Source organism: Fukomys damarensis, unplaced genomic scaffold (assembly GCF_012274545.1).
Source record: "Fukomys damarensis isolate Sample0158 unplaced genomic scaffold, DMR_v1.0_HiC HiC_scaffold_34, whole genome shotgun sequence".
NCBI lineage: Eukaryota > Metazoa > Chordata > Mammalia > Rodentia > Bathyergidae > Fukomys > Fukomys damarensis.
In genome coordinates this window covers 24,159,847-24,173,162 of record NW_022900946.1, presented here as the reverse complement: position 1 = coordinate 24,173,162, position 13,316 = coordinate 24,159,847, and the positions used below count along the sequence as shown (strand labels likewise).

Sequence of the window (13,316 nt, the reverse complement as noted above, 5' to 3'; positions counted from 1 at the left end):
TCAAAAAACCAAAAAAAAAAAAAAAAAAAATGTGTATAGTGTGATGGCTTTTGATGTACTTATATACTACGCAACATTGCCACTATCTTAATTTTAGAGCATTTTCAGAAAGGAATTCTATATCCCTTAGTCGCCACCTCCCATGTCCCTATAATGATTCAGTGGAATTATTTACATGATTTATATCATATACCACATGTTACCAGTTCATCGGTTGACGTGCGTGTAAGTTGTTATACCTTCTGGCAATTATGAGTAAGGCTGCTGTAAACGTACATGCATGTGTCAGTTTTTGTGTAGTCCTCTGTTTCTCTTGGTTACAGCTCCAAGAGTAGAATTGCTGGATCACATCGTCGCTCTGGGGTTAGCTTTCAGAGAAATTGCCAGAGGGCTTTCCCTAGAGACTGGACCATTTCACATTCCCAGTGCTGAGTACGAGGGTTCTGGCTTCTCTATGCCCTCTCCGGCGCCTCTTGCCTTACGACTCCGATCGTAGTCTTTGTAGTGAGTGTGAAGTAGTAGCTCACTAGCTTTGATTTGCACATTCTGAGGTGCTTATTAGCCATGTGTGTATGTGTAGTATTTTGTTTGGAAGTTTGTCCAAATACTTTACCTATTTTTAAGTAAGGTGTCTGTCTTTATTATTGAGTTACATAAGATATTTTTGTTTGGTTTGGTTTTTTTGAGACAGGGTCTCACTATGTAGTTGAGAATGATCTGGAACTCACTATGTAGCCCAGGCTGGTCTCGAACTCACAGCGATCCTCCTGCCTCAGCCTCCAAGTGCTGGGATTCCAGGCATGCGCCACCATACCTGTCTACGTAAGATATTTTTTGCACATTCTAAGCACAAGTCCCTTATCAGATAATGTAATTTGCAAATATTTTCTCCCATCCTATAAGTTGGGTTTTTAGTTTGACAGTATCCTTTGAATCACCAAATTTGGTGATGTCTTGACTTATGAGCTCAGTTCATTCTCGAGGACTAGTTGTGACTCAAGTTGGTCGATTGAAGGCTCAGCCTGCTCTAGAAAGTCTCCCTCCTGTACACAGGCAGAGCTCACTGTCCTTAAGTGAGACATTGGGCCAGGATTTCTCGGTTAACCCCACATAGAAAAGGATGTTGTAATGCTCTTTCCAGGATACTTTAAGGGTTAAATCTGTATCTGGGACCATCTGGAAGCACAAGCAGTCAGCATTTGGGTTGTAACTCAAAACTTAGTTTGTAAGTTGAAACTAAGATTCCGGTCGTAACCTAAATTGTTCATATGTCCAGCCGGTTGTGACTCAAGGATCCTTTGTATTTTTTGTTTGTTTGTTGTGCTTTTTGGTGTCATACCTAAAAAGCTGTTGTCTAATCCATGATCACAAAAATTTTATATTGTATTTTGTACTAAGAATTTTGTAGTTTTGTCACCGGATGGGGTCCAAGGAGGTTTCCCAAAGGGGAAATGGGGACCTCACCTTTCCCCACACCCCATGGGGTAGGTAGTAGGCTTGTTGACTTCTGTCACAGAAAAAGAATTTCAGGACACATCGGTGTGAGGCATTTAGGGGTTTATTAGCAGAGTTAAAAAGTAAGGGACAGGAGGAAAAGACTTGAGTTTGAATAAATGGAGGAGGCACATTCTGATGGCTCACTCAAAAGCACAAGACCACTTTTAAGGATTAGCAGAGGTGGGCCAGGGCCTGGGTCAAACGTATCTCAGTTCTAGTTTTCACAGCTCCAGAGGAATCCTCAAGGCCCGAGGGGTGACTTGGTCCTCTGAGGTGATTGTCTATGCTTAGGAGGGTGAGCTCATCACAGGGTGTTCTGTGAGGCTCCACTTTTCCTGGGACGCAGGTGACTACAGGTTTAGGACAATGGCTCTGGACGTCTAGGCACTGCTCCAGGAAGGTCTGGAACTGGACGTTATAAAAGCTGGCAATGGGGTGTTCCTAAAAATTAGTTACTTTTTTTCTTGGTGCCCTCAGTCTTAAAGGGGCATGAGATAGATTAGGTAAATTTAGGGTTGAGAAAACTCATCTTGTCAACTGTTCCTAAATTATTGACATTCTTTTGTGCAAAGCTGAGACATGATCTGACCCAGAGTTTTAAGTTAGTAAGAAGACAAAAATTGAATTTCCAGCTGGACATGGTGGTGCGTTTCTATAATCCTAGCACTCTAGAAGGCTGAGGGCACAGCTTGGGCAATTTAGTGACTTAGCAAGACGCTGTTTCAAAATTTAAAAAGAAAGGGCTGGGCCTGTAGCTCAGGGTTGAAAGCCTTGTGTTCAATCTCTGGTACTGCAAAGGGGGAAAAAGTTTCCTTGTCTCTTTTTTTAGCTATCTTTATTCTTTCTGTCCTACCTCAGTTTTAGTTATTGCATTTGGTGTATGATTTATTTGAGATTTTTTTTTTTTTTTTTGGTACTGGGGATCGAACTCGGGTTGTTGTGCTTGTGAGGTGGGCGGCGGAACCACTGAGCTAAATCCCCAGCCCTGAGGTTAATTTTTGTGTTTGTTGAAAGGAAGGAATCCAATTTAACTCTCTTGCATTTGCACATCTCCTTGTCCCAGTACCACTGCTGCAAAAGCTGTTTGTCTCCCCAGTCCATGTTGAAAATGAACTGACCATAAATATGAGGATTTATTTCTAGATTTTCAGTTCTCGTCCATTCATCTATCTTCTGTCTGTCTTTTTGCCAGCGTCACAGTTTTGATTCCTGTAGGTTTGTAACAAGTTTTGAAACCAGAAAATAGGCGTCCTCCCATTTTCCTCTTTTTCGAATGATCTTGGTGACTTGAATTTCCAAATAAATTCCAGTAAATAATAAACAAATTTAAATGAACAATGTATTTCTACATAAGTATTCTAAATGACTTAAATTTACAAATAAATTTTGAGACCAGCTTGTTAACTGCAAAAAAAAAAAAAAAAATTCAATTTCTGTGTAAAATCTGTAGCTTAATTTGGAGAGAGTATTGCCATTTTCAGAATATAAACTGGACTTTTTTGTTAAATTTACTTCTAAATATTTGGACATTTTCTTTTTTGCAGTGCTGAGAATTGAATGCAGGGTCTGGGCAAGAACTCTGTTGCTAAACTACATGCCCAGCTTTTTTTTTTTTCCTCCTCTGTAATTCTTGAGACAGAGGCTTACGATGTTGCCTAGTTGGCGTCTAGTTTTCAATCCTCCTGCCTCAGCTCCCTGAGTAGCTGGGATTACAGGGATGTGCCACAATGCCTGGCTGTACTTATTTTCATTTTTGTACTGGGGGACGAACTTGGGCCCTTGTGCTTTTGAGGAAGGCAGTGGAACCATTGAGCCAGCCTCCTGGCCCTGTACTTATTTTCTTAATTTCATTTTTGGTTTGTTCATTTCTATCATATGGAAATACAACTGAGTTGTATATATTGATCCTGTATTCTGCAACATTCCAGAGCTCATTTATTGGTTCTAATCGATTTTTTTGCCCCCAGTGCCAGGGATGAAACCCAGGACCTTGCCCCCCCATAAAAAACCCAAAAACCAAAAAAGTAAAATGCTGTTCTTAGCCACTGAGCTCCTCTCAGTTTTAGCTACTGTTCTCACTATTCTGTCTGGACTTTTTAATTGTTTTTATGTCTCACCACCTCTCTATTTTGTCCCACACTGATGACAATATACTAATTTTGTAGCTGGTTGGTGGTCTTTTCTACCTGCTTACACTTTGGGGTCTGAGGATATAGCTCAGGCCCACACTAACCTGGACCTGGCTACCCATTGTCACCATAGATGTCCCTTGTCTATACCTCTGTAGTTAGAGCCAGTATTTCTTAGCATTGTCTTTTGTTTCATTGACTCCACCTTTTTACTAGAGCACAACAGTCAACTGATTTGAGTTCTGTGCCTGATGATATCATTTTTCTATCCTCATCTGATTTCTGGTTGAGCTCATAGAGAACTCAAGACTGAAGATGATTTCTGGTGACTGTGTTTTCCATCGTGCCCCTGTCTTCCAGCAGTCAGTGCTGTTATGTCCGTAAGAAGTCTGGGCCATTTTGAGTATTGTTTCTTTGTAAATGCTCCACCCCAACCCTACCTCCAGAAGTTTTCAGGATCTCCTTTGTGGTTTTCAGTATTCTAGAATTTTGTAGTGCTTTGTCTAGGTACATCCTATTCAGTGCATTTCCTTTCCTGCATTCTCAGATGATCCTTTCAACCTGCAGACCCAGGTCTTAGAACTACAGGAGTTCTTTTTTTTTTTTACTGTTTCTTTACCATTCACCTCTCTATACACACATCATGGTTTTGTTTTGTTTTTTTTTTTGTACTGGGGATTGAACTCAGGACCTTGGGCTTGCAAGGTAGGTGGCGGCACCATTGAGCTAAATCCCCAGCCACATCATGTTTTTTAATCTTGCTTTCTGGTTTTCCTGGAATGATGTTCTGTATATTTTTGCCTTTCATTTTCCATGGCTTTGTCTTGTTATAGATATTGAGGAAGGTTTTCTTGACTTTATTCTCTAGGTTTTGAGTGAATATTTTATTTTTTTGCAGTTATGTTAATTTCCACCTGCACTTTCCAGTTTCTGATGGTTCCTTTTTAATAGCATCCTGTCCTTGATTTAGGAATGCGATAGTTGCTTAAATCTGTGAAGATAGTAGATTTCAAGTTTCTTTTATTATCTAAATTATCTGTTTCCTCCCGGGATCATTTTTTAGGCCACAGGTGTTTCCCAAATGGCCTGGTGTCTTTCATATTCAGGAACGGGACTGTGGAATCTTGGCTGAGTTCCAGCATCTGGGCACGACTTGCTGGCCAAAACATCGCTTCATCCTAGCAGGCAGGCTGCCAACTGTGATATATTGGGACTCTTGACTGCCAGGCTCAGCAGCTTTGCTTGAAGGGCCCACTTCTTCGGAGGGCTCTTTCATGTTAGAGGGAGCCTTCCCTTTTGGAGGAGAAGAGCAAACATCTCTGTTGGGTGCAGGGGCCCCCGTGGCCCCCACGCTCTGCCAGGCCTCTCCTCTGTCAGAGCCTTTCCGCGAGTTCCTGCGAGCTCCTCCTCAGGGTCCTCAGTCTCCTGTCTTCCGATGCCAGCACCCTTTCTGCCTCTCATTTCTGTCACTCTGGGCTTATACGGATTTTTATTCCTTCCTTTCATATGAAAGGGAATTCGGGGGGAGAGAAGATAGACGCTTATTTCCAAATCTCTTCCTGAACCGGGGACGTTGGCATTTCACCGAGCGTTCCAGACAACAGTGCGTCAGGTGAATGTCTGCCCTGTTTCAGGAGTAACCTGGACAAGCTGTACCTGGGCCTGGAACTTGCCAAGAAGCACCTGCAGGCCACCCGGCACATCATTGCCAGCTGCCTCTGCACCAACCTTGTCATCTCCCAGGGGCCGTTCCTCTACTGCTCCCTCACGGAGGTAGGCTTCCCTCTCTGTGTACACCGAGCCACGCCTGCGAGTGGCCTCCTCGGACCTTTGTCTCCACTCCCAGGCCACTCCGGATGTTGTGCTGTTCTCCAAGCCAGTGTCCCTGAGTCTGCTCAGCAAACAGCTGCTCAAGTCCTTTGTGTTTGCGGTGAGGAACCACGCGGGTGGGGCGTGGCTGCAGGAGGGCAGATGCTCTGTGAGTTCCCCGAACCGGGTGCTAAGGCGGTGTCCCGTGCTGTTCACCAGCAGAGGGAGCTGGGAATAGCCTTGTGCTTTCTGAGCTGAGCTTTCCTCAGCCTTCTGGTTTCCCATGAGTCCTGATTGCATCCTTTGCTGTCCGAGCGGCTCGGAAAAAGTAGAGAGAGGCCTGCAGGCCTGCGTAGTGTATGTGCTGCTGAAGCAAGCACGGAAAGAGGCCTGCTCAGAGTGGTGGAGACGGTGCAAAACTTGAATTTGTTGTGTACCGAGTCGTACACTGAGTCCATGCAGATGAAGTGATGTGTAGGTACCGTATTAGGTATTATAAGTAGTCTGGAGATGACTTAAAATGTACAAGAGGATGTGCACAGGTTCTGTGCAAACATTACAACGTTTATAGAGGAGACTTGAGCCTCCTTGGGCTTTGGTATCCATGGGGGTTCTGGAAGCAATCCTTGGTGGCTACCGAGGGATGACTATAATGTCAAAAGACGAAGTAGGTGTCAGCTATGAGCTTTTGAGTCTTCTAGGCTTAGTTCAAATCTCAGACTCCTCATTTATCAGTTGTGAGATAGATTATCTGATTTCTGAGCCTCCATTTCCTCTTCCACAAAATTGGTAAAACAAATACCCACTTCACAGGACCCAGGCAAAAAGACATTGATTAACTACCACCTGTCGAGCCATTTTCGCAGTGACCTGCCCTCCCAGATCGTTCCTTAGTCTCGCGCAGATCAGGACATTGAGTCACGTTGGTGGGAGGGTTTGAGAGCTGAGTTCGGCAGTGCGGAGGACGTTCAGTCTCCATCCCGAGGGAGTGCACGCGCAGGTGAGGGGACCACACGAAGACAGAGGCGTGCAGTTGCAGGTGGAGGCTCACACATCAGAGAGAAGGGAACAGGATCGGCACAGATCCTGAAGGAGGTGACAGCTGCAGCCAGACCTGAGAGGTGATAGGGGAACAGCACAGGCAGAGCCCCTGCAGGGGAGAGCGCAGGCACATTGGAGTGAGGCTGGTAGCTAATACGAATCTGGTTCCAAAGCACCACATAGGATTCTAGCATCTCCTCTGGTGACCACCAGTCCCTGGAGGATTTGGGGGAGTGGCCTAGCACTGTTGGGGATCCTGAGCGCTGGACAGTACGCTCCACCCGTGAAGCTGGATCTGGCTGTGCTGTAACTGAGGGTGCCTTTACCTGAACAGACAAAGAACCGACGCTGCAAGCTGCTGCCCCTGGTGATGGCTGCCCCCCTGAGTGTGGAGCAGGGCACAGTGACCATGGTGGGCGTTCCCCCAGAGACTGACAGCTCAGACAGAAAGAAGTGAGCTGCTTCCATTTGTCTTGGAATGGCAGGGGTGGGAGGGCTTTGGAAGTATCTGCATGCTGGTCCCTCAGCCCTGTGCCTGAGCGGGGTGATGTTTGGCCTTCCGTGTGTGTTGGGGGAAGGAAGGGCCCTGGAGGTGGCCTGGCCTCCAACATGTCCTGTGTCTGCAGCTTTTTCGGACGTGCGTTTGAGAAGGCGGCGGAAAGCACCAACTCTCGGATGCTGCACAACCACTTTGACCTGTCAGGTGAGAGCCCCAGCTGTTTTGGCCATACTTTGGGCATCTTCCAAGGTCCGTGACGGCCTCAGAACCAGGAAAGGGAGCGTTGATTAGCCAAGGCTGGCCAGCAGCCCTCTTGTTCTAGAACCAGTCCCAGGCAAAGCTGCTCCCAGAGGCTCAGGATGCTCCAGCTCTAGGGAGCTGGGTACCCAGCCGTGGCCTTACAACCCACCCTCAAGCTGTCCTTCCGCCAAGCTTGGAGGACTGGCTGCAGGCACCTCTGGGGCCCAGCCTCACCACTCGGGGTTGTGTCGCCAGTGCCCTGCTGTGGGCAAGGAAACAGCGGGGCTGCAGCAACCCAAACGTACCACCATAGCTCAGGCCAGAGCCTGTGTCGTTGTGAAAGGTTCTGCCTGAGGCCATGCTGTGCTCTCAGCATGAGGGTTTAACTCTCGGCCCCTCTGATGCACTGGGTGGGTCCCACATGAGAGAGAGGGTTTCTAGCCGGGCAATAACTTCCCCACATACCAACCTGGAACATGATCCATGTTTAGCTGTGTTTATTCTGCCTAACATTTTAAAGTAAAACAGACTGATCATCACTCCTCCCACTCTAATTTGGTGGAGCTGCAGAGCACTGCAGACTGAGTGACTTCTGCGGGTTGTTTTCTCACAGTCCTAGAGGCTGGGTCCCTGGAACCAAGATATCAGCCAGGTTGCTTCCTTTCCCAGCCTCTTGCCTGTAGTCTCCCTGAAATCTCACATAGTCCTCCTTTGTGTATCTGTACGCTGATCCTCTTACAAGGACCCTAGGCACACTAGATTAGGAGTCACCCTGAAGGTCTCATTTAACTTTATTCATCTATTTGAAGGCCCTGTTTCTTAATATGGTCATATTTTGAGGGGCTGGAAGTTAGAGTTTCAACATAAGAATTTGGGTGGCACAGTGCAGCCTGTAATACCCCTCAGTATTTTACCTGCCTCTCTCCGAAAGGTCCTTTCTTACATCAGCACCTCCTGTATTCCGGTTGCCTCGGCTGCCTCGGAGCCTGCTGTCTTGTGCCAGAGCAATCACCCTGTGGGGCGGTGTGGTATTAGTCCCCTCTGAGCAATAGCTCCTTCCTCTTTCATGCCCTTGATGTGGAAGAGATTGACTACAGCTGTCCTGCAGAGTGTCCTCCCTCCGTTATACAAGGGAGGATTAGGGGCTGGGAGGTTGCCTGGTTTCCCCTGAGGCCTGGAGAGTCTGGGGTAAGGAGTGTGGAGTGAGCCATGGCCAGTACCTGCCTGGTTGGGTGGGCCTGGGTCTGGACCATCGTTGAGACAAGCCAGCTCTGTTTCAGAGTCTGCTTTTGCTCTGTCTGGTGAAGGCTCACATGCCTGGCTGAGCTGAATGGCTCTTCAAGATGCAGGCAGTTTGTATCACGGCTCCTTCTACAGAAGACAGACGCTGTGGTACCGGCCGAGCAGGCTGAGGTGAACCGCCCAACCTTGGGCCTCCCACACCTACTATGGAGGCCATGTATCTTCTGGGCCATGTGGGAAGGCCCGACCCTCTCCGGGTCCGTACTACTCTGAACTGTTACATCAGCCCTCTAAAGGCTGTTATTGCTGGTCTCAGGCTGCCCAGAGAGTCCTCCCTGTAGGTCGATGGCTCTGAGCTCTCTACCAATGCAGCCGGCCGCTGGAGAGATGAATTGAAGTCGTCCAGAGTACCCCAGGCCATGGAGGCTCCTGCCCAGTATGGAGTGCAGTAGAGGGCTGCCCCCACCGAGAATGTCAGGAAGAGGGAGTATATGTGTGCCCTGCTTGTTTTTCTCACTCCTCCCTTCTCAAAAGATGTTTTTCTTTCATTACCTCAGTAATCGAGCTGAAAGCCGAGGATCGGAGCAAGTTCCTTGATGCTCTCGTCTCCTTGCTGTGCTGAGGGTGAGCCGCTGGGGGCGGGGTCCTCGGACGGCGGGCCAGCTGCCCCATCACAGGCCTGCCCTGACTCTGGCTTTGGCCTCCCTTAGTGGAGGCTTTTACTAGGGTTCCCAGTCAGGGCTGGGTTCTCAAGGAGATCTGGAGCCAACACATTTTCCTCAAGAATGTCTGTCCTCAGGCTGTCAGCAGGACCACAGTGGGGCATTTCTGAGGAAGCTAATTTCATTAAGCCCCTCTGATCCCTTTTGAAAGACTTGGTCCTCACTCTCCTCTGACTGCACTGCAGAGCCTGGGCATTGTATATGCAATGTGTACGATGTGCAGAGTCTCTGGTGCTGTCCCCAGAGGCCACCTAGAGCCTCCTGCCCCCACAGTCTTCATGTCAGGCCCAGGGCTGGAGCCCACAGAGCCAGCCATCAGGGCTTTTACGTGAGACCCTTGAGAAAGCAAAGTTGTTGGCAGCTACTTCGCTGCAAATTACAAAACGTGGGTCCTTTGTGAGCCGTTAGCTATACACAGCTCTCCTGAGAGGCCCATTGCAAACTACTGTCAGCCACTGTGACCCAGGACACCTCCTCAGCCCCACAGGATGCCCCTTGGGAAATGATACACGGGGTCTTGCCCTGCCCTGTGTGTGTGGCAGTCTTACTCAGGGCTTTCACCACGCCCAGTCCTGCCTCTCCCCAGGTCCTAGGCCGGAGGTGGTTCCTATGGCAGACGGCTCTGCCAAGGCTCTGACCTAGGGGTTCCCTCGGTCCCTGTGCCCCATCTATGGCGAGTTGGAAGCTAGAGGGGTTAGGGACCTGGGGGACAAAGCGGGAGACTGGCCAGACAAGGGGAGAAGCCTGTGAGCCCACCGTGAGTCTCCCTAGGTGGGACGTGCAGTTGGTCGGGGAGCTGTAGGTGAAGAGACGCTAGAGGCCCCGAGTGTGTGCGGGGCTGGGTGTGCAGTGAGGACAGTGTGTTCCTCAGTGGACCTGGGATGACCCTCCATCCCTGCACACTCACCCCCGCCCCCAGGTTTGAGGCTGCTCAGGAGCAGGATTGTGCAGTTTGTCACATGTGGGGAGATAGCAGAATTATTTGCAACTTTTTTTTTTTTCTTTTCCAGAATTTTATTTCTTCAGAAATGACTTCCTTCCCCCTTATTTATATTACCCGGCTTTTATTTCGATTGTAAGTTATGAGCTGTATTAAATGCAAGGATGGTGCTTTTAATGGAATAAAAATACTTCTTTTATGTTCTGTTTTCCTCATGGCTCTGGTCTCGAGGCCAGCGCTTGGGTATTCTACGGCTGTCCCTTAGGTCCAGGGAAGTGTGGGTCCTGTGCTTCCACCACCCTCTGTGCGGAACGAGAAGCACAAGGATGTGGCCTCCACTTACACCCAATGACAAGGTTTCCCTACCCTTCCCTCCCAACCTCCCAGTGGCAGTGGGTAGAGACTGGACCTGTTAGCACCTGGTTCTCTTCACAGCCCCTGCACCAGTTGCTGGTAGTGACCCAGCAATGCCGCATAGGACCTATTCTGTCTACCTGCTCATTGTGTCTTCCTGTCCACCTGGTCTTGATAGCAAGAGCCCAGCTGGCTGAGTAGAAGACCCCCAGGCCTTCTCACTGGCATCACCCACATTGTTGTCCCAGAAGATCCAAACTGGCCAAGACCTCAGCAACCTCCACAGCCTCAGAGCATCGAGAACTTTGCAGTCAGGGGAGTCTTGGGGTCAGCTGCCCTGCCCTTCCCAGATAAGCACCATGAGTGTGGAGGGTTAGCAGGTGAGGAGAGTTCCTGTGTTTCTTACCTTCCCACATGAGCTTTTCCCATGAGCCGTCTGTAGCCACTTCCTGGGAACACAGGTGCCGGGGAAGCGGGAGGGAAGGTCCACCTAGGAGGCACTTGGAGTGCCAGAGGAGGCAGTGTTAGGTGCAGTCTGCAGTCAGGAGTTACCTGGGCAGGTTTAAGTGAGTGGGAAAAGCGTACAAAGCGTGGTTTGGAAGTGAGACCGCAGTAGATGGGGCTGTCCTTGGGGAAGGGCAGTGCGGCTGGCTGTGCTGGAGACTGGTTCCTCACCCCCAACCTGCTGTGATGCCAGTAGCTACCATTTGGAGGTAGTCCCTGCCCTTCCTGGCCTGGGTCAGGTGGATGGTGGCCTGCTTTCCAGGACCCTCAGGCTACCCACTCTGGCCATTTGCAAAAGCTTTGAGGCTGTGCAGCTGCCCTGAACGCAGAATACTCATGGAAAGGAACTGTGTAGGATGAGGCTCCCTGGGCAGCTTCTGTCTACATGTCCTGGCCCCTGCCTCACCCAGCCCCAGATGTATCAGGGTCTTTTTTCTGGTCCTGCCCAGGTTGTGACTCCGGGATCCCATGATCCAGGCTGGGGCTATTGTTAGTCCCGGATGCACAGGCCCAGGCGGGGCTGCAGTTCAGGTCCTGCTGAGGACCTCTGTGTGCGTGTGTGCCCGCGCGTGTGCGTGCGTGTGTGTGTGTGTGTGTACCTCTGTAGCTCTTCCTATCATTGGGCTTCAGGCCAATGGAGTGCTCAGCCTCCTCGGAAATCCCAACTGCTGGCTCTCTCATGAGTTTGAGAATTGGGCATGAGCTTGTACCCTAAGGTTTCTCCTTGCCTGTGATGAGAAACCTGGTCCGGCTTGGGAGACCCTGCCACTAGCTATGGCCTGGATGAAGGCCGGAGTTGGGGCAGATGGCGAGCCTCCGTGCTTGCCGGCTTGGAGCACCGTGCACTCTCCATCCACATCTACTACTGTGTTCCGCTGTTGGCCTTTGGGCAGGAGGTAAAAATGCACCCATTCAAAGTGCCTAGGACAAAGCTGGAAACAGTGAGCTCAGCGACTACAATAAATACCCTCTGCCCTCCTGCGAGCTGCACCCTACTGGCTTCTAGTCCTCCTCCCAGTAGTCAGATCACACAGGGTGCTTCCGGTAGGGCTGGCACAGAGGTACTGATGGCTGGCACCAGTCTAAAATGGGCACAGACCCTGGACAGCCATGCTGTGATTGGCAGAGGAGGCAGGACAAGGGGCTGGAGCCAAGCCGAGGTTCTCTGGGCAACCGGCCCCTCCTGCCCATGGCAACACTGTTGACCCGCAGCAAACCCTGCTGGAAGCAGCTCCTGTCCGGGATTCCTTCCTTCCTACCCCACTGTTGAAGGGGGCCTTCGCTGGCTTTGTAAGGATGGTACTCAGAGCTAGGCGAGCACCAGACGGCAGGTGGAAACCGTCCCCCTTTGGTACATGCGGAGCAGTGGGCCTTGCCCGGGAGAACCTAGCAGCCTGGCCACCCACCCGCACTTAGCTCTCCCTCTTCCCAAGTCCCTAAGGGCAGACCCACCATGTGGCCTCGCAGCCTGATCCTCTGCCCCGCCCCTCGCAGATCGACGTGGGACTTGGCTCACTTCCCTGGCTCGCTGTGAGCCATGTCCAAGCATGACGGGGAGGTGACAGGTGGCAGGAAAAGTTCACAGTGTCTAGGGCTGCCTTCCCTGGGAGATCTCAACAGGAGTCTGTGGGAAGGAATTGGCGGTAGGTAGGTGAGCGGAAGGGCTGGGCACTGGGGTGACTGGACAGAGGACAGGACACCATGGGAGTGTTCAAGCTATTTACTAAGCAAATTCTTAACCTCTCCAACCCCCTCCAAGCTCGGAGGAGGGCAGCGGCCCGCCCCACTCAGGTTCCGGGGTCCACAAGCCTCACCTGGGGGGGTGCTGCGGAGGTGACACAAATAGATCCAAGGGAAGTCACTTGGTCCTTTGTGTTCAGTCCCTGCTGAAAGGGAAAAGGCCCTACAGGCACATCCGGGCTGGGGGCCCTGGGCCCTTCACCTGTCCTCCCAGGTCTGTCGGAGGGATGGGAAGAAAGGCAGCGTCCGAGATCCCTCCCACCCACCCCCAACCCCGGGTCGGAACAAAATTGGCACCTGTAACGTGCCCACTCCCCAGTGGAGTTCGAGAGCCCCACCCGCGCCATGGTCAGTGCCGTACACAAAGGAAAACTCAAGTCCTAGTGCTTGTCATCTGTTCAGGGCTGGCCGCGGGCGTGGGTGGTGGCAATCGGAGGACCAACTAGACTGCGGGCCGGTCGGGTCTGTAGCAGTCCGACGTTCCGTGGAGTTCGTGCTGGGCGCGACCCAGCGGTGGCTGCGGTCCACGCGCAGTTCCCCAGGCCGCTCCTCCAATTCGCGGGCTTGGCTGCAGGAGGGGCCCCGCCGCGCACTGCTCC

At 50.6% G+C, this 13,316-nt stretch overlaps 1 protein-coding gene and 1 long non-coding RNA gene across 8 annotated transcripts in view; one reads left to right on the top strand and one right to left on the bottom strand.

The window, feature by feature from the left end:
- The window catches only part of Cdc45 (cell division cycle 45), a 28,389-nt gene extending 17,788 nt beyond the window's left edge, over positions 1 to 10,601 (top strand). For 2 of the 6 annotated variants that reach the window (XM_010620721.2, XM_010620719.2), the window contains 6 exons: positions 5,261 to 5,399; positions 5,473 to 5,556; positions 6,811 to 6,929; positions 7,103 to 7,179; positions 9,015 to 9,081; positions 10,190 to 10,267. In XM_010620721.2, coding sequence (XP_010619023.1) covers positions 5,261 to 5,399; positions 5,473 to 5,556; positions 6,811 to 6,929; positions 7,103 to 7,179; positions 9,015 to 9,079 — 484 coding nt within the window. In that variant the 3' untranslated portion in view covers positions 9,080 to 9,081; positions 10,190 to 10,267. Of the gene's footprint in view, positions 1 to 5,260; positions 5,400 to 5,472; positions 5,605 to 6,810; positions 6,930 to 7,102; positions 7,180 to 9,014; positions 9,082 to 10,189; positions 10,268 to 10,554 lie in introns of those variants that run through there. The other 4 variants (XM_010620720.2, XM_010620716.2, XM_010620717.2 and 1 more) reach the window with 3 other exon arrangements.
- The window catches only part of LOC117284113, a 5,808-nt gene continuing 2,813 nt past the window's right edge, over positions 10,322 to 13,316 (bottom strand). The window contains exons 2-3 of one of the 2 annotated variants that reach the window (XR_004515183.1): positions 10,880 to 12,791; positions 10,322 to 10,421 (exon numbers count right to left, since the gene is read on the bottom strand). This is a non-coding gene — a long non-coding RNA (uncharacterized LOC117284113). Of the gene's footprint in view, positions 12,792 to 13,316 lie in introns of both variants that reach the window. The other variant, XR_004515182.1, reaches the window with a different exon arrangement.